Source organism: Papio anubis, chromosome 13 (assembly GCF_008728515.1).
Source record: "Papio anubis isolate 15944 chromosome 13, Panubis1.0, whole genome shotgun sequence".
NCBI classification, from domain to species: Eukaryota; Metazoa; Chordata; class Mammalia; order Primates; family Cercopithecidae; genus Papio; species Papio anubis.
In genome coordinates, this window is record NC_044988.1 from 74,071,174 (window position 1) to 74,091,359 (window position 20,186).

General features: G+C 45.0%; 2 protein-coding genes across 9 annotated transcripts in view; one reads left to right on the top strand and one right to left on the bottom strand.

Moving 5' to 3' along the window:
• The window catches only part of NIPSNAP3B (nipsnap homolog 3B), a 48,711-nt gene extending 40,828 nt beyond the window's left edge, over positions 1 to 7,883 (top strand). For 2 of the 4 annotated variants that reach the window (XR_004177956.1, XR_004177957.1), the window contains 3 exons: positions 1,748 to 1,957; positions 6,127 to 6,240; positions 7,309 to 7,883. The gene's annotated coding sequence lies outside the window, so the exon portion shown is untranslated. Of the gene's footprint in view, positions 1 to 1,747; positions 2,034 to 6,126; positions 6,241 to 7,308 lie in introns of those variants that run through there. The other 2 variants (XR_004177958.1, XR_004177959.1) reach the window with 2 other exon arrangements.
• The window catches only part of ABCA1 (ATP binding cassette subfamily A member 1), a 146,653-nt gene that overhangs the window by 21,937 nt on the left and 104,530 nt on the right, over positions 1 to 20,186 (bottom strand). For 4 of the 5 annotated variants that reach the window (XR_004177955.1, XR_002517478.2, XM_009188378.4 and 1 more), the window contains 15 exons: positions 19,566 to 19,737; positions 18,438 to 18,569; positions 16,996 to 17,138; positions 16,653 to 16,790; positions 15,726 to 15,946; positions 14,289 to 14,367; positions 13,221 to 13,423; positions 11,508 to 11,556; positions 11,199 to 11,312; positions 9,655 to 9,803; positions 7,882 to 8,006; positions 6,524 to 6,622; positions 3,328 to 3,517; positions 1,686 to 1,780; positions 342 to 374 (listed from right to left, as the gene is read on the bottom strand). Coding sequence is in view for 3 of the 5 variants with exons in the window: in XM_009188378.4 (XP_009186642.1) it covers positions 342 to 374; positions 1,686 to 1,780; positions 3,328 to 3,517; positions 6,524 to 6,622; positions 7,882 to 8,006; positions 9,655 to 9,803; positions 11,199 to 11,312; positions 11,508 to 11,556; positions 13,221 to 13,423; positions 14,289 to 14,367; positions 15,726 to 15,946; positions 16,653 to 16,790; positions 16,996 to 17,138; positions 18,438 to 18,569; positions 19,566 to 19,737 (1,942 nt within the window). In the remaining 2 variants the exon portion in view is untranslated. Of the gene's footprint in view, positions 1 to 341; positions 375 to 1,685; positions 1,781 to 3,327; positions 3,518 to 6,523; positions 6,623 to 7,881; positions 8,007 to 9,654; positions 9,804 to 11,198; positions 11,313 to 11,507; positions 11,557 to 13,220; positions 13,424 to 14,288; positions 14,368 to 14,394; positions 14,468 to 15,725; positions 15,947 to 16,652; positions 16,791 to 16,995; positions 17,139 to 18,437; positions 18,570 to 19,565; positions 19,738 to 20,186 lie in introns of all 5 variants that reach the window. The other variant, XM_003911412.5, reaches the window with a different exon arrangement.

Consider the following 20,186-nt stretch of genomic DNA (forward strand, 5'->3'; position numbering starts at 1 on the left):
TTCCCCTCACAACACTACTTACTTGAACTCCCTAGACACCACAGGAGATTTCTGATTCTCCTCAAGGAAATCAGTACATCAGATATTTCAGAGGCCTCTGGAGGGGCCACTAGGCACTGAGCTACGATGCTCCAGGCAGAAGCTCTACAAAGCAGGTCTAATCTAAATCTGTCTGTGCCCCTGTGTGCTCCACACGTTCACAGGGCTTCTGTCCTCCTTACGGTGAGGTGGTACCCATAAGTGTGTGAGTGACAAACAATCTCCAAAGCTTTCTTCAATCCAAGACACCTACAACACCATCCTCCTCCTGAGCTAAAGGTGCCAGAAAGACAGCAACTTACCTAAACTCATTCACCCAGATCTTGTTCTTTAAGCTGCAGAGACAAAGAAACAAAAAATCAGTTCAAAGAAAGCACTGAGCCTATTCCTGATGATGCAAAAGGAGTAAATACCCACCTGAGGATATAAGGAAGGGACAGAAATAATCCTAGAATCAGGCTGGCCTTGTAGGGTTGTGCCAGAGAAAAGAAGCCTGTGCTCAGGCCTCTTCCAGCCTTCTCTCCATCGTAAGTACCCTATTACTTATATGAGAATCAGGCCTTGGGTTAAACCAATTTACAAACCACCTTATAGACCAAGATGTAAGTGAACTAGAAGCTTTTTCTTTCTTTTTTTTTTTTTTTTTGGAGACGGTTTCGCTCTTGTTGCCCAGGCTGGAGTACAATGACGTGACCTCAGCTCACTGCAACCTCCGCCTCCCGGGTTCAAGCAATTCTCCTGCCTCAGCGTCCCAAGTAGCTGGGATTACAGGCACGTGCCACCACGCCCAGCTTATTTTGTATTTTTAGTAGAGGCGGAGTTTCCCCATGTTGGCCAGGCTGGTCTTGAACTCCTGACCTCAAGTGATTCACCCGCCTTGGCCTCCCAAAGTGCTAGGATTACAGGTGTGAGCCACTGTGCCCGGCCTAGAAGCTTTTTCAATTAACAATAATATTTCAATTGTGGATGACATAAGGAGAAGTTATGCTTCTTTCTTGGAAACTCATGGTCACTATCATTCCAGCGTGCCCGTGCCACTTAAAGGCACTGAGAAACTCCTAAGTGAAAGACCCCAACTGACCAAGTTGATGGGAAGGAAACCAGAACAAACATTTGCTGAGCTAAGCATTTAACACTAGGCTGCCATGTCCCGGGAAGCTAGACGGCTCTCCCAAGGCTCCACAGCCAAGGCAGGCTCCTAAACCTTCCCAGGGCTCCCTCCATGAGACCACAAATTATCATGGAGTCCCCTATCAGAGAGTACCCAAGGCACTTTATGTACATCATTTAATTTAGTCCCCATAACAAACTTACAAGAGCAACATTAATATCACAATTTAGATAAACTAAGGCTTTAAAAGGATAACCAGTTACCTGGTCAAGTTGCTACTAAGTGGCAGAATTTGACTTTGAATCCATTTCTATTTTCATTCTAGACCAGGTTGCCTTAGCCTTGAAGCTGACAACTGAATGTTCACAGTCCCTCTCATCATCTTTTCTAGTTTGGGATAATATCCTAAACTTCCGATAGATGGAATCAGGCCATAATCTGGTACTTCCCCCACTGTTCCAGTCTGTTATTTGTAGGCCTTTAATTCCTCTAATTAGTAATAATAAGGCAGGGGACAAGTTTAGTAAAAAGTCACCTTTTGGCTATGATCTGCACATACGTCTTCACCAGATAATCCGAAATGTTTCTTCCCGTCAGGTCCTGAAGGATATCTGCAGTGTTTTGTTTTCTCTGTCATCACATGAAAACCAAGCATACGGGTCTTTATAGACAAGAATTGAAACAGAAAACAAATCAAGGACAACAGTGACCATGTCCACAGTGCGACTGGAAACCTGACTACAGGCCCCAGACACTGCCCTCAGTCAACCAGCACCGAGACTTGGTTCACCCTACCCCTCGGCACTGGTAATTCACTTACACCAAGCCAAGGTCTTTCCCAAGAATTTATTCTGAACATCTAACAATAAACATTGAAATGAAATTCTTTGTAGTCAAGAGATTTTTAGGAAGCATCATCATTCCCTATGCCTAATAAATCTTTTGTTCATCGGAGTTATACCGATGACTAGATTAGCTGTTATTTTATTCGTTTTATTTTTTGAGACGGAGTCTCACTGTGTTGCCCAGGCTGGAGTGCAGTGGCACGATTTTGGCTCACTGCAACCTCCACCTCCCAGGTTCAAGCAATTCTCCTGCCTCAGCCTCCCAAGTAACTGGGATTACAGGCACATGCCTCCATGTCTGGCTAATTTCTGTATTTTTAGTAGAGATAGGGTTTCGCCACATTGGCCAAGCTGGTTCGAACTCCTGACCTCAGGTGATTCGTCCGCCTCAGCATCCCAAAATACTGAGATTACAGGTGGGAGCCACCCTGCACCTGGCCTAGCTATTATTTTAAAGAGTGGTAACCAAGACTTATTTTAGTTCTTGTACTCTTTTAGAATTGCTTGTCCTCACCCTGCAATTTGGATGCTGATAAAAGCAGCAGAGAGCTATCATAAGCACTCCTCTTCCTGAAATTCTCAAAAAAAAAAAAAAAAAAAAAAAAAAGACTCCTTCCCACCAAACAGTCTCCAAGAATGCCAGAGTTGACAAGATCCACAGGAGTTTTCTGATCCAGCCTCCCTAATTCAGAGGTGAAGAAACAGGTCCAGGGAGTTAAAGTGGCCTGTCAAAGGCTACCAACTCATTTGTTGCAGAGCCAAGATTGGAAGCCAGGCCTGTCACAGTCTGTCCTGTGCCTTCACTGCTGTGGGACAGGCATGGGCACAGTGTGGTCCAAACCCTCTCCCTTCAAAACTCACATGCTTTTTCCTATGACAAGAAGCAAGTTAAAGACTGAAACAGGGCTGGGCTCTCACCTGTAATCAGGGGTAAACAGGTGGCTCTCACCTGTAATCCCAGCACTTTGGGAGGCCGAGGTGGGTGGATCACCTGAGGTCAGGAGTTCCAGATCAGCCTAGCCAACATGGCGAAACCCCATCTCTACTAAAAACACAAAAATCAGCCGGACATGGTGGTACGTGCCTGTAATCCCAGCTACTTTGGAGGCTGAGGCAGGAGACTCGCTCGAACTTGGGAGGGGGAGGTTGCAGTGAGCCAAGATCATGCCACTGCACTCCAGCCTGGGCAACAGAGCAAGACTCCGCCTCAAAGAAAAAGAGAAAAAAGACAGACCCTCCCAACATGGCATCTCACTCATTCCTGCTTCCAAGCAGAAGCTACCAGCCCACCCTCTACCCCTTCTGCCCAGTCACACCCTGAAAGTGACGTACTTGCGGAGGAGGCAGCCCCCCTGCCCCTGGGGGACACACGGGCAGCATCTTCTTGATTTTGTCGCTGCTACACTGGCATGCAGGTGAAGGATTCTGCATCGTCCAGTTCCCATTCTGGAAGAGGTCCTTGATGGTTTGGGGAACTGGGGCAGTGGTCCACTCTTCCTCCCCTGCCTGGCAGGGCATGTCTCTGCAAAGGGAAGACAGCAAGAGGAGGATTACCCGAGAGGGCCTGTCCTTTCTGTTGCCTCAGGAGCACAGGATCATTCCATAATGACCACAAACATGCATCTACTCCCTCACCATTTGGAAAAGACCAGCATGATCTCATTTGATTGCCTGATCCCACAACAGCCTTGTACACTGTGACATCATTTATATCATCATTATGTATCATCATTTTATACATAAGTAAAATAGAATGCAAAGAGGCCCTAAACGTTTACATACTGAACTCTGTTCAGTCCAATCAACCAACCATTTGCTCACACAACAAATATTCGTTGAGCATCTACTATGTGCCAGATGCTGTCCAGTATATTTGAGGGCCTAAGGTGACAATACCTACCTTCATGGAGGTATATGGCCATGGAGGAGTCGAACAACAAATAAACTAATAAGATAATCTTAGATGGCCCAAAATAAAGCAAAATAAAAAGACAGTGATTGGGGAGAATGGACCTACTGAAGAGAAGACATTTCAGTCAAAACATAAACAATGATGGAGAACAAGCTGGTCAAAGATTTGACGAAAAGAACATAATGAGCAAAAGCGATGGCAAGTGCAGGAACAAAGGCCCTAGGAAGAAATGCGTTTCTATTTTTGAGGGATAACAGGAAGACAGCACGGCTGGAGTAGGATAAGCTACGAAGAAGAGTAATGATAAACGAGGAGGAGAGGAGCCAGATGACAGAGGCCTGGGAAACAGTCTGGATCTTATGCTCGACGTGCTGAAAAATGAGTAGAGAGTGGCAAGATCCAATTTATGTTCTCAAATGAGTGGAGAATTGGGGGATGCCTGGGGTGAGAGTGCTCAGCACATAAAGAGCTAGGCTATCTACAAATTTTCCCTGGAGATAAGACACAAAGCCTTTAACCTTGTCTCCAGCTGTGAATTACTGTGGGACATCAGTAAGTTCCCTGCTCTTTTGGGGGCTTATTTTTTCCACTGGCAAAATAAAAGTTTAAAATGACTTGATTCAACAAGTCATTTCCAGTTCCCTTCCAGTTTCGGAATTCCACAATTTAAAGTAAAGCTACAGCAATTATTTCCTTATTATTAACTATTAAATATAATTGCCGGGCACGATGGCTCATGCCTGTAATCCCAGAACTTTGGGAGGCCAAGCCAGGTGGATCATTTTAAGTCAGGAGTTCAAAACCATCCTGTCCAACATGGTGAAACTCCATCTCTACTAAAATTAGAAAAATTAGCCAGTGTGGTGGCACATGCTTGTAATCCCAGCTACTCAGGAGGCTGAGGCAGGAGAATCACTTGAACCTGGGAGGCAGAGGTGGCAGTGAGCCAGGATTGAGCCACTGTACTCCAGTCTGGGCGACAGAGCAAGACTCCATCTCAAAAAAAAAAAAATATATATATATATACACACACACACACACATATATATTTTTAAACTATTTCTTATTATTTTCTTATGTATTAAAAATTCAAATGAACAGTTTTCCAGATTGATCTCTAATTGTCTCCTTAAAGCACCTGAACTGACTGGAAAAGTCACACAAAGCCACGCTGCCCTCCTGAAGCTCACACTCTGAACATTCAGAAGGGGATTGGCTAAGACAAATTTAAATACTGCTGAGACATGCTCCTGTCAAATTTCCTTCATGTCTACCATTTTTTGGCAAAACCTAAAAATCTGAATTTCAGTAAGAGTTGCCAGGATAAAGGCCCTCCCTTCCGACCACCTCTGGCAGACTGTAGGTGGGGCTGTTTGAACCCTCTGATGTCAGGGCTAGGCCTATTTTGTCTCTACGGGCTGGCTCTCAACCCAGTTCTGGCTCCTACAGAGCCTTCCTAAGCTGGCATCAATCCATGAGTTCATATGGTTCAGCTGGCCAGTGATGAATCCAGATAACTATATTATCATCTCATCTCATGCTTCTATCTTTCCTATACAACCTTCGTGTGGAAAATCAAAGGCACCATGAAATTCAGATAGGCCGTATCTGTGTCCTTCTCTATCCTTGCCATCTGGTTATTTGGGAACCAATATTGGCTGCTAGGATTTACCACCCATCACGTACTAACTACTAAGTACTAACAAATATTTAGCAACTATCCAATACTAATTAAGAACAAACAAGCACACAGTAGCTACCCATTTAGAAATCGTCTCTAGAACCTTGTATAAACAGGTTATCATGCTCACTGTTTTGTGGTGTGCAGAGTCACCCATCTTCCCATTAAAACTTGAAAGTCAAGTTTACCCCCCTCTCCAACTCTCTAGCACCTTCCCACCTTGCCATAATTTTTCAGAGATCACTGTTGTTTCATGACCTCAGCTGAGATTCTGCCTAAGCCTGGAAACAGTAACCCACCTCTACTAGCCTTGAGCACTGCCTCATAAGATCCTCACCTCTCCACCATCTTTACTCACAGTGATCTAGTGACCTCCCTTCCCCCACACACACTTAAGAGTCATATGGATGCTTCACTGAATTTATTTATCCACTGCCTACTTTTGAAAAGGGGGTTTTGAAGGAAAGTACAATAAAAATATACAATTTGAAAAGAAGAAAGTGTCTTTTTTATAAAAATTCATATGTCATCTTTACAGATTGTAAAAGCGAAGAAGCTGATAAACAAAACCTGAAAATTATATATAATGAGAGCCTACTGAAGCACTTAAGTACAGGGAATGGGAGAGAAAGAAAGGAAAAGCATTTGATCAGTAAGTCTAAGGTGCTATTTAAATTAAATATTAATGTTCTAAATCAGTAAACAAATGTCTGGAATGATGTGCTTTGCATGGTGTTAGAAGACTCTCCAAACGTTTGCTCCTAGATAATTTAGCTAGGTTACTACACTGGCTTTTTGTAATTAAAACATAATAATAATTCAAAGGGCAAATGCTGGTGGTCACAATGTGGCATGCAGTTGATAAATGCAGCATATTAGAAATCAAACCAGGTGACAAGCACAAGAAGCCAGCTGATGGCTAAAGTGACACTCACGGGATGGGGTTTCCTTCCATACAGCGGGTGCCGAAGCCAGGGTCTTTTGTGAGGGCGTTTAAGAGTTCCAGGGTTCCCGTGTCCTCAGGAGCATCATTGCTGTGGGTACATAAGAGGCAACCAGCTTAGGAATTCATTAAACCCAGTCATCAAGAGATACAAATGTTTTATAAATTAAACACTTTAGGAAGCATTTCTCTGTGATAGGTTCTTAAAACAGAAATGAACAAAACACAGAAACCACCCAGAAGGATCTCAGACTCTGGCCCTGTATTCGGCATCAGGGTGACATAGAGCACTCCAAAGTGGAGCTTGTATAAATGGGCTATATGTATAAAGGTGTGTATGTGTACATGCATGTACATACACGTATACATTTATATATTTTTTAAATTTGAAGTAAATCAACTCATTAAGTATTTCAAAAGTGCTTTTGTGATTATCCCTTTGGCACAGACAAGCAGGATTTTCCAAGAAAGGGCAAGAAAACTTTGCACTCTGCATGCACAACTAGAAAGCACAAAAATAACAGGCACAAGTCACAAACACATGCTATGTTCCACAACCACGGGCAATACAGGGTCAGCAGCTGGAAAAGAAAATATAAAGTAAACCTGAACTATGTAAGAAGAAAACGTGGGCTTAGAGAAAAAGAGGCCAATTCACATTTACATAAAAATATATATATGTGTGTGTGTGTGTGTGTATATATATATATATTTTTTTTATTTTTTATTTTTCTATGCTTCCCTTTTGTATCACTGATACAGTTCCCCCATCTACAGGTCTACAAATCCTTCAGGACTGAAGAAAGCTCCTGCTAACAAGACCCAGAAATATCCTTTATCCTTTTCTTTGATGTAATGTATTGTTATGGAGAGGAGGAAATTTTTATCTAAAGAACAAACACTAGCTAACATCCCAAATATAACAGAATAGATAATAATTATATGAATTATACTTTGCAGAAAACAAGTCTCTGGAGGTTCTATGCTTTGATAGCGTGCCCTGTGAGTCAATTACAGAATTAAAACACAGCTCCACAAATTCAAATATTTTATAACTTAATCGTGGATTTTTGCAAGGGCAGATTATTTTACCTAAAACACATGTGGCTGTTCCTGACAACAGTAGGATAAAGAGGAGAGAGGCTGAAAGGCTCAACAGAAGACTGGCCTATTATTCAGGGTTAGTTCGCTGCTGTTCTATGCATGCAGTATTAGCTTATACAGGGACCTGAGTCACAGAAGTAAAATTTATTCCACTGTGTAATTCTGAAGTCCATTCCCTTGGCCCTCATAAACATCTTTGGTCTGCTTGAATCTTATCCCCTCCTGGGACATAGAAGACAAACATACCTGACAAATGTGTACTGTTCGTTGTACATCCAGGGCTGAAGTTCCAGGCTGGGGTACTTGCCAAAGGGTGGCACGATCAGGCTGAACACAAGGGCAATGCAGACAAACACAGCTGGCAAGACAATCTTTACCCAGGCAGTGGAGGGGGCAGGGGGACAGCAGGAAAATGGCAAGTGTTAGAAACAAGGCCAAGGGGCAAATCCCTACGAGTCCAGCCAGCCTCCCCGACCAACCAGCACGGCAATGAGGAGTGCAGAGCCTATGACTGTGCTGAACCAAGGCATTCTTGGCAGCTGGGAAGCAATGGAGCCTGAAAACTAAACCTTTTCTCTGGCAGCACAAGGCCAGAGGCTATGGCCACCTGGCAGAGGCACTAAGCCAAGAAGTTCACAAGTAAATAGTGCTCACATTCAGGGTGACTCAGAACACTGGGTCCTACCCTTCTTCCTCCTGAAGACTGAGAAAGACCACATTGGGCGCCATGAACCCAGGACCAGGAGCCAGAAGTCCTGAATCCTGGTTCTGTCTCTAGTACAAGTGCACCCATGTGAAGTCACTCTCCCCACTGGCCTCAGTTTTCTCACTTTAATCTGAGGTCTGAGAACACACGGCCCATTCAAATCCTACACTATAATAAAACCAACTCTACAGCAATGGCTCCAGTCACGGACAACCATAGTCATTGTCTCCCGTGACAGTCTCAGAAAGAATAAATATCCAATTCCTTCTTCAACCTCCTAAGACTTTCTACCATATCTTCTCTGGGAAAAAAAAAAAAAAAATGACTTGGGCATACTTTGTAAGTAAACCCAAAGCTCCTCCCATTTATTGTTGAGAAATGTATCCCTTATAACCTTAAAGATTCAAACAATGCCCCCAATTCTAATGTTGTGGGATTTCAATGCAGAAAATTGACATTGAGTGAATAAGTCTGTATAATAAGTACTATAATGAGAATTATCTCTGTTGTCATTATTTATGGTTGTGTTATCAATGATTATCATCAACAAACAAAGGTAACTGAGGATCAGAGAGATTAAGCAACTTGCCCAAGGTCATACAGCCAATAAGTAGCAAAGTCAGGATTCAACTCTAGCTCTCTGTATGCTCCAAACTCCTGCTCTTAACAGTATCCACATCATCAATGTGGAAGATTCTCTGCAGACCTTTTCTCTACATTTCTTGATTTTACAGAGTGAAAAAATCTAACCCTTCTAACTAAGCAAGTTAGCATGCAAACACTGACATGCAGACAACAGTGTAAGAAGTCTTCTCTGTTGGCCAACTATATTCTGACCTACCTTTTCTACCAGTTTGAGTTAAACATCAACTCAGAGAAAAATCAAGTTTCTAATAAGTTCACATGTCAAGTGCATCTGGGTATAACAACTCTCATGTTACGACAGCTGAATACACCTGATCAGTTTTTCTATACTTTGTCCTTTTTATGTTCGCCTCCAAAATAACATATACGCACACAAAGGTAAGCACTTGCTAATGTCAGCTAATGCACCTATTTGTTTTTATTTTCGTAACAACCCTGTACTGCAGGTAATATTATTATCCCCATTTTACAGATGAGGAGATTGAGGCATAGAGAAGTAACTTGCCAGCAGATACAACACTGGCAAGGAATAGAACTGGGATTGAAATACAGATAAATCTGGCTCCAGCATCCGTATCTTGACCAAGATGCTATCCTGCCTTCACTGGTCACAGAGCCTGCAGCCCACCCATGAGGCCAGCGTCTCTAGCCAAAACAGCACATCTCACCTGAGCAAAAAATCCTTTCCGACTCCGTCTGGCAATTAGCAGTCTCTTCCACAAAAGGGCCACAAACTGTTGCTGTGTAAGCTTCCAGCCCTTCACCTGGTAGGAGCCTTTGCCATCCATCCCGCTGAGCAAGTCTGTCTCTCTGGACTCTGCAAAAAGCCAACACGGAAGGTCACCTATTATCTTAGGTGTTTTCGGCATTGCCATGCTCCTTCTTCTGGTGTCTTCAACAACTATCTTGGAGGCGTGTGTCTGAAGCTAAAAGTTTCTCAGAAGTAAACTTTTAGGCCAAAGCTATGTCCAAGGAAGAGTTATGACTCAAAATGTCTAACAGGAGCAGTCTCTGCCTTTCAGTCCTTGTCTGACAAGTACAGAAAACAAAGGTGTCTTGAGACAACTGAAAAGATGTGTTCATGCATAACCAGGTATTACAGCCAGCCATTCGGATGAACTGAGTCATCAATTTCTTATAGACTATTCTATGAAACAGGCCATGTACATCGCTTGACATATTTGAGAACACACAATGGCAATTAGCTTCTCAGCTTCTCACCCTATTATATTTTGGTAAAACGTGGACACATTTCAAATGATCTAAGTACTGATACTGTATGAAGTCAGGCAATTATATATAATGTAAGAGCCATACACTCTTGTGAGCAGGGGTGAGAGAACTGCAAAGTTTTCTGTTCCTAAACATTTTCTAGAAATCCTTGTCTTAAATGAATGATACCTAACTGATGTGCTTTTACATCTTAACAATATTTGTTTGATGTCTTATCTCTCCTCTCCATCTCAGTTAAATACACAAAGACACACTCATCTAAAATATCTAAGTCTTTTTTTTTTTTTTTTTGAGATGGAGTTTTCACTTTTGTTGCCTAGTCTGGAGTGCAATGGCGCAACCTTGACTCACTGAAACCTCTGCCTCCCAGGTTCAAGCGATTCTCCTGCCTCAGCCTCCCAAGTAGCTGGAATTACGGGCATGTGCCACCACACTCGGCTAATTTTTGGTATTTAGTAGAGATGGGGTTTCACCTTGTTGGTCAGGCTGGTCTCAAACTCCTGACCTCAGGTGATCTAACCACCTCGGCCTCTAAAAGAGCTGGGATTACAGGCATGAGCCACCGTGCCCGGCCTCAAATATATAAGTCTTAGGGTACAATTAACTCTAACAGCAAATTCCCCTTTCTGACTCTTCCAAAATAATTCATCTACTTGAAAGAATATTTGTTCAACAATTAAACACCTAATATATACAAGAAACTAGGACCCTGCAGAAAAGATAATAAACACACGGGTTCAGAGGATTGAGGCACCATCTTTACGTCTTTAAAGGAAGTGATATGGATGGGCTCTTTCAGGTTTAATCACATGCACGATGCTGCAAAGAACAAGGGGCTTTTATCATTTCCTCACATCTCTTTGGTCTCTGTAGGGATCTATCACCTTGGCTAAAGGCCATCCTAAGAAAACAGCTGGAAGCATGAGAGAGAATTTCACATTCAAACAGTGGGACACTGATTGATCTTGCCCTAACATACCTGGGTCTATGTCAGAATCATTTGGATCAACAGCATCATCTTCAGTGAATGGGCGAAGACAGCTCTGCTTGTCCCCGAAGGCCCGCCTGTTTCGTCTTGCTGGCAAGGTACCATCTGAAGGCACAAGGAAAGAATCCCATACTTTATTTTATTTACAACAAAACAAACCTTCCCCATCTGCAACAAACCTACACTCTACAAATGAGAATGCAATAGAACAATTCAAAGGGAAAGGAACAATACTCGTGCACTGAGAAAGCCAGCAGGAGGCACTATCTTAAGTGTGCCATTCCCCCTCAAGGCAGTTACCTGAGGTCTCAGCATCCACCCCACTCTCTTCGGCCACCTTGAGGAATATCTGCAAAATGAGAGCAGGTGAGAACATGATAAGCACCAACATTACGAAAGCAGTCATCACTGCCATGATTATTACATTACTGAGTGGCATGTTAGCCCCTTAAGACAGAGAAAGGAGAAGCCACATTTCTTAGTAACACTTTGTCAGAGTCACTTGGGAGAGAAGCTGTTTTTGCCAGAGAACATTTCCTCAGTGGTGAGAGCTATCAATCTAGACAATCATTTTTAAATTAAAGCTATGGCTGGGCACAGTGGCTGATGCCTATAATCCCAGCACATTGGAAGGCCAAGGCGGGCTGATCACCTGAGGTCGGGAGTTCGAGACCAGCCTGACCAACATGGAGAAAACCTGTCTCTACTAAAAATACAAAATTAGCCAGGCGTGGTAGCACATGCTTGTAATTCCAGCTACTCGGGAGGCTGAGGCAGGAGAATCACTTGAACCCGGGAGGTAGAGGTTGTAGTGAGCCAAGATTGTACCACTGTACTCCAGCCTGGGCGATAAGAGCAAAACTCCCGACTCATCCAAAAAAAAAAAAAAAAAAAAAGCTATGACAGTAGGACACTGCAGCAGAAGAAATTTGTTCTGAACCTACAGGGAATGAGTCAAGTGGCTTCTTTCAGGACTGTGGCTCTAAATCTTTGAGGAGGCTAGCACTATGACAAGTTATCCAATACAGAATGAGCAGGAGGAAATAGAGCACTAGAAATACGATGGCAGAGATTCAAACATCAGAAGAGAATCTGAATGAGCGCAATAATTTCCAAACTCGAGTCTATAGACCACTGTGTCCAAAGCATGCAATGGAAGTACAGACTTCAAGGCCTTACCTCCAGAAATTCTGATGCACAGGCCCTGAAGCCAAACCTTAGAATGTTTACTTTTAGTAACATCCCCAGGTGATTCTGCTGCACTGTCAAACTTGGAGACCACTGGGCCAGACAGCTTTTATATCCCCTTCAGCCCTCAAGGTCTGTGATGTTGGATCTCTAAGGGGAGGCATTACATGGATAAAGAGAGGATGGGCTTTGAAGCCCCAAATCCCTGATTCTGAATCTCATGTCAACATTCCTGAGTGTTCATTTTTTCATCTTTTTATGAGAATTAAATGAGGTCACAGTGATTTAAAAAAAAAAAAAAAAATCTCAGCACCTCACATAAGTAGACTATCCATTCATAAATGTTGGTCATTTCCTATGTATGAGAATCCAGTTGATACCTGGCTGTGACACAGTCACACCAGGGAATTGCTCCTGATTCTGATTCAGTAGGTCTGAGCTGGGCCCAAGTTGCTGAATTTCTAACAAGTTCCCAGGTGATCCTGATGCTGCTGGTCCTCACACTGTACTTGAGTAAAGAGGCTCATTAAAACGTAAATTAGTGGATAGGAGTTTAAGGTTGGGATGTAAATCTGTTAGGTACCACTGGTTTCAACATACAAATAAATCTCAGGCATGTACTGTGGTACAGAGGAAAATACTTCTTTCCTGCTGTCTCCCACCACCATCTTAAATGGCTAACTGGAGTCAACATTACTCAGATGTCAATGACCTAAAAACCCAATGACTAACTCCATGATAATCCTGCTCCCAATGCAGGCTACCGGCCTGGCCTTAGGACATTTGGCCTTGCTATATATTCCGACAGTCAGCCACTTAACTTACTTCTTCCAGGGTCGTCTCTGAGATGCCATAACTAGAAATGCCCAGGTCTGAGAGCCGGTCATCAATCTCATGAAAGAGTTCCACAAAGGCCCCCTCCTTAGCAGCTTCATATGGCAGCACGTAGGTCAGCTCATGCCCTATGTCTTCCACCAGCCGGGCTTCAGACACATGCTTCCTGATGAGGTTGGAGATAGCAGACACATCTGCAGGGACCAGAATGCAAAGATGGCTCAATCAACGCAGAGGGGCTCCAGAGTGAGGGCTGGCCATCCCCCACCCTCTCCTCAGAAGCCTGCTGCTCATACACCACACCTGTTCCAGGTATTTTTAATCACTCCACATGTTCATCTCTGGTCTGAGGGTTGGGGGCAAAGGAAAGGACTATGTCTTATTCACCTTTGTATCACCAAAGCCAGGCACATTGTAGGTACTCAGTGTAGGATGGGTGGATGGGTGGATGGGTGGATGGGTGGATGCGAGGATGGGTGGGTAGGTGGATGGATGGGTGGATGGATAACTGAGGCTCAAAGTCTGGTGTCTATTGCCTAAGCTCTGGGATTCTTCAACAGAAAACTTGAGTAAAGGAATCTTAGAAGATTCTTCACCCTTTCCTATACTTGAAAAGTAGGCTCCCTCATTTACCTAAATAGAGGGTTAATCTAACAGTTCATGGAAGCAGAAGTCTTCCTGGGAAAAGCCAGCCATTAGGACTCAGCAGAGATGGCAAGGGTCAAGACTTCTGTTCCACATATGCTACTGGTGACACTGGCCTCCTACACACGCTACCCAAGAAAAATCTGGAAGGCTGTTCCTGATCTCCTGGGCTCTCACTCTTCTTATATACTAGGCTCAAATCCCAGCCCACTGGCTTGGCCCTCAGCTCCTCATCCCCGGTATTCAGTGTCCACTCCCCTAAGGGATTCCCCAAATCCCAGTCATCTCAGCTCTCTGGGACACTGCCCTGCTAGCTCCCAGACCGAGCCCCAGGCACCCCAGCAAGCATTAGGCCAACCCACCACCAAGCTGCACCCGCCCCCACAGCCACCCAGCCCCAGCCCAGCAGCAAACCTTGAGTCAGCGCCACCAGCCTCTGCACCTCTCCTCCTCTGCCTCCACTCTGCCCAGCTGGGGGAAGCTCAGGCACCACCTGAATAAGAAACCCCACAGTCCTTACCGATGGTCAGCGTGTCACTCTCATGGTCGCTGCCCAGGCCAGCATCAGAACTGCTCTGAGAAACACTGTCCTCCTGATGGCAAAGAAGGAGGTGAGAACGGATCAGGGACTGAGCAAGGCAGAGCCACCAGCACCTTCGCCGGGGAGGGCTTCCAAGCAGCTCTGTTGTGTGAGAACTAAAGGAAAAAGCTTTCCCTGGGACACATGCACTGGCAGCCGTGGCTTCAGAGGACCCCGTCTGGCATGTGTGTGCCGTGTGAACAGCCTTGCTTCCTGAGGGTGAAAGGTCAGGAAGCAGAGTTGCCAGAAGAACTGTGGCCTCCCAATGAATGCTGCAACAAGGCCTTTGCCAACCATCTCAGGCAAGGCCTTTACCTGGCTACATGTCTACTTCAATGCTTCTCAAGCTTCAATGTGTGTTCAACCACTTGAGGACCTTGTTAAAATGCACAGATTCTGATTCGGTAGGTCTGAGCTGGGCCCAAGTTGCTGAATTTCTAACAAGTTCCCCAGTGATCCTGATGCTGCTGGTCCTCAGACTGCACTTGAGTCAAGAGGCTCATTAAAAGGTAAATAAGTGGATAGGAGTTTAAGGTTGGGATGTAAATATGTTAGGTACCACCGGCTTCAACACACAAAGAAATCTCAGGCATGTACTGCGGTACAGGGGAAAACATACCCGGTAATTGAGTCTGATCCTACCACTGTTATTTACCTGCTGGGTTACCTTGAATAAGCTACCAAATCCCTATTAGCCTCACTTCCCTCATCTGGGACAATAAATATAGTTACCTTCTTCCCAGGGTTTCTCTGTACTTTAATTGAGATGATAGAGGTTAAAAAAAAAAAAAAAAAGGTTGTAAATGGTAACAATGCTATATAAAATTAATGATTATCATTATTTTCTTTTATGCCCAGAGTCTCTCTGGCATGAAATCAGTGCCCAATAAATATTGGCTGTTTTATAGTTTAAAAGTTAAGGTCAATGAGATTGAAAAGTAATGAGCAGGAACACCAGGTCATTTGTAGCCGAGGCTCTTACCTCTTGACAAGTCTCTTTTCTTTGACATAATAATGTCCTCTAAGGACCTTCTCCATCACTCTCTGTGCCTCATAGGAAAAGGAAAACGGGATTCGACAGAACTAGCACAATGGGAACAGAGGGCTCCTTAGCTTTCCATGCCTGAGGTATGATATGATTTCCAAGGGGCAGAGCAGGAAGATGGTGGCTTCAACATGGCAAAAGGGGTGGAGGTGGGGAAACCATTCACAGCCAGCAAGTCCTGACTGCCGAGACCCAACACCAGCCCAGCACCAAGACCGCAGCTCACCTTTTTCAGGTATGACACAGTGCTACTACTGTTTCTGCAGGAACTGAGGGAGGATTCCACATCTTTCTTGACCAAGGTCAGGTAGTAGCCTGTTCCCAGCTGGTTCTTCAGAAACAGGGAGGAGCCCACACAGCACAGCTTCCCATGGGAGATGATGGCAATCCTGTCCCCCAGGACGTCCGCTTCATCCATGTGGTGTGTGGAGAGAATAATGGTGCGGCCTGCCAGGCACAAACACAAGGATGTGGGATGGGTGAGGCCTCTCAGTTCTCATTTATCACAGTGGCAGGGACTAGAGAGAGATTAGCAGGGGTAAGCAGGGCAAAGAGACCTGGAAGCCACCTTTAACCCTGTATGGCTGTGACCCCTAGAATGGCAAAGCTTTGGATATGTATATAGGTACCACATCTTGACACAGGTAAGAACAGTAGCATTTATTTGGGAACTTGCTATATGCCAGGCATTGTGCTAGGTGGTTTGTGTGCATTCTCATTTAATTGAATCCTCTATGACGTAAGCACCACTATTATTATCGGCAAAGAAAGTGAGGCAAGTTGTGACTTTCCCAATGTCTCGGGACCAGCCAGGGTTGGCTCAAAGCCTGCCTGTGCTCCTCATACTGTACCACATCAGATCTCTAACCAGAGAGCCCAATCGTCTCCCTGCCCCTCTCCCATTCCATTCATTTATGCATCCACCCTTTCGACTAACCATCAATTTAGTGCACCATGTTGGGGACAAAAAGATGGATAAAGACACAGCATCTCCTCTCAGGAATCTCAGTCTCAATGCCCTTTATCTCTTCCGTGATAACAGAAGAGAATCCCATGGCTTCACAGAAGAGTAGCCATGCGATACAACCATACTTCTTAAAAGCCCCCCGCTCTCTCTCAGTCCATTTACTCAGAATAAATATACATCAGGCACCTTGTCGGTATTTCAGCAGCAGCTCCCATATTCCCCTGCGGGAGTAAGGGTCCACACCAGCTGTGGGTTCATCCAGAATGACGACCTTGGATCCCCCGACAAAGGCCAACGCCACAGATAGCTTTCTCTGCATTCCACCTGCAAAAAAAAGAACAGTAAGACAAACTCCAGGACCAGCCCCAGACAGTGAGTGAAGGCAGAGGGCCTGGGGACACAGCCAGGGACAAGTTTCTATTACCCACCTCACCCAGCCTGGGACCCTGGGGCAGTGCTGATTTTCCTCTGCGTGTGTGTAGCTGGAGAAGGAGGGGAGAGGAATAGGGAAGGTAGCTCTGGGCCGCACCTGACAGCTGGCTTGTTTTGCTTTTCAGCTTGCTTGATGGCAAACCAACATCCAGGGCCATCTGCTCCATCTCTGCCTTCACGTGCTTCTCGGAGAGCCCTTTCAGGCGGGCATAGAACCAGATGTGTTCTTCCACAGTCAGCCTGGAGACAGGGAGGCAGGTCAGCTCTGGGCTCTACTGGATACCCCAAAATACAGTGTCCCCTAGCTCAGAACAGATGAGAATAGGCATATTTTCCTCTCCCCTCACTTTTTTTTTTTTACTTTATCAATTTCTGAAAAACAATCTTCAAGATTCAAAGTAGAACAACAGTAAGCAAGCACATGAGCTGCTCAGGAAATCAAAGTGAAAGGTGACAGATCGCTTCCAACCTGTTTCCAGCAGGCCTGGCCACCATGCACCAGGCAGTTCCAGCTTTCAATTTCAGTGCCCCAAGATGTTGTCTTTAATGGGCTGTCCCCACAGCACATCCACCAAGAAGTCAGCTCAGCACTCACCTGGAGCAGCCCTCCTGAACCTCAGGGGACCCCAGGCTCTGAAAGCAGGGAGGACCCTGCACGTGAGCCCCATGTGTTCACTTTAGATGAGGAGGGAGCATATGAGCCCCAGCCGTTCACTTTAGAGAAGAAGAAACATAAGGGAAAAGCCTTGCCCAAGATTGCAGAGCTCAGGTCTCTCTCTGGCTCCATCACACAGGCTCCCTGGGGGCCTTATTGCTGATGGGACAACCTGAGTGGGAGCAAATGTCTTGAGCAGCAAATACAGGTCCATCATACCAGGGCCCTGAAGCACTACCAGGTCTGGGAAGTCTGCTCCAGGCCTCAATAAGGAGTGTGGCGGGGGAGAGCATGGGCTAAAGGGCCCTCCAGCATGACAATAATGGAAAGCAATGTTTCCCAAGCCCCCATCCACTGGCTGGGCTGAAGTCACCTCTCAGCTCAACCATTCACCTCCCACTTCTTCTAAAATCAAAGAACAACTAGGTCTCAAGGTGTTCAGGGAGGTGAGCCTGCCACATTCAAAGAAAGTAAAATGCGGCCAGACGCAGTGGTTCATGCCTGTGTTCCCAGCACTTTGGGAGGCCGTGGTGGGCGGATCACAAGGTCAAGACATTGAGCCCATCCTGGCCAACATGGTGAAACCCTGTCTCCACTAAAAATACAAAAATTAGCTGGGCATGGTGGTGTGTGCCCAGAGTCCCAGCTACTCGGGAGGCTGAGGCAGGAGAATTGCTTGAACCTGGACGCCAAGTTTGCAGTGAGCACCACTCTGCACTCCAGCCTGGCTACAGAGCAAGACTCCGTCTCAAAAAAAAAAAAAAAAAAGAAAAAAGAAAAAACAAAAACATAACAAAGTAAAATGCCTAAGTCCCACTCCTCCCACGATGGCATGACACACACAACCAGAAAGGGCCTATTCTTAACAGGCTGCTGGTACTCACATGTCAAACAGCACATTATGCTGGGGACAGACCCCCAGGTTCTGCCGGATAGTGCTCATCTCAGAGCGAATGTCTTTTCCCAGGATGTAGGCTGTGCCCGAGGTCGGGGGGAACAACCCAGTCAGGATTGACCTGAGGACAAAAATGTAGAAGTACAGGAGTCAGGGTTGACCTACCCTTAACTCTAGATGCTCCATTCAGGCTGCAGAGAGAACAGAAAACCAACCCTCCCACCAGTCCCATTCCTTTCTAATGAACCCTACCAGACCCAAACAAAGCAAAGCAGTCCTTTTACTTTAGTAAATAACTACAAGTGGGCCTATGTGTTAGAAATGCCAATTTTAGTGTGAGTATTTTTTAAATGAAGTTTCCAATTTGCAATGAAAGTATACTTTAAAAAATATATTTTGTATGCCTAACATCGCACACACGGAAAATGGACAAACAAGAACATATTATTCAAAGATAATAATTTTTATGTTAGGTAGTAGGATTTCTGACTACCTTTTAAAAATCTTCTGAAAAGCTCATAATATATTAATTTTATGTTTTAAAAAAAGATTAAAAGGAAACAGGAAGGAATGTCACCCCCCAAAGGTACACCCTTTGGAACGGTTGAGGAATCACGCTGGAAGCCACTGAGGCTAACGCTGGTGCTTTACAGTCCCTGATCCCTCCTGACACTACCTGCTGTAAGGTCCTTGAGGTCCCAGGGAAGGCAGTCAAGCCAGTTGCCCAGCTGCTTCTCACATCTGCTTAGAGACAGAGTTCCTGGGAATTGCCAACTCCCTCCAACATATGTAATCTATCTTTTCGTGACTGCAGGTTCCAAGACCATTGCAGAATTCTGTGAACTACATGGGAAGGGTCATCTGAGGCCCCAGCCTGTTTTAGGCTGAAGAAATAACATCTAGAGGCCCCAGACTGTTTTAGGCTGAAGAAATAACATCTAGAAAACTAGCACGTGGAAAGACACTCGTGATTACGTAATATTTTCACACTCGGCAACTCCTCATGTGCTCCTCCCCTTGTCCCAGGGACCAGCATGGTTTCCTAAGGTATAAATTTCTAACTCTACTGCAGAACCCTCCTGTGGCTGATTCTGTGGGAACCACACCCTCTTCTTACATGGTGGTCGTCTTCCCCGCTCCATTGTGGCCCAGGAAGGAGGTGATCTGGCCCTCATAAAAATTCAGTGCCAGGCCATCGACAGCCACCTTCATCCCATCTCGGTAGACTTTTACCAGGTTCTGAATGGACACGCCCAGCTTCAGATGGGTGGGCTCCTCCTCCATGCAGACTGTGACAGGAGAGAGGACAGAAATGAACCCACAGAAAGCACTGAGGAGTGGAGGGTAAGGACGCATGGCGCTGCGCTCGTACTCTCAGCAATGCCTTCTCTCATGTCCACCCTGGTTTCACAGGCAGGCAGGAGGCTACAAATGTTTATGTAAGGCCTATTTGGATACTGATGTTGGTGATGGGAATACAATGATAAAGGAGCATTCAGAGTCTATTGGGAAAAGGACTTGATGAACAATTAAAATACAGGATGCTGAAAGTTGTTTCAAAAATACATCTAAAAACGCCATGGAACTGTGATACCTCCCTCCCAGGGAACACTACTTAGCAGTGAAGAGGAATGAACTGTTGACACATACAACTTGGAAAGATCACAAGGGAATTCTGCTGAGTGAAGAAAAAAAAAAAAAAAAAGCCAGTATCAAAAAGATACCTACTGTGTGGTTC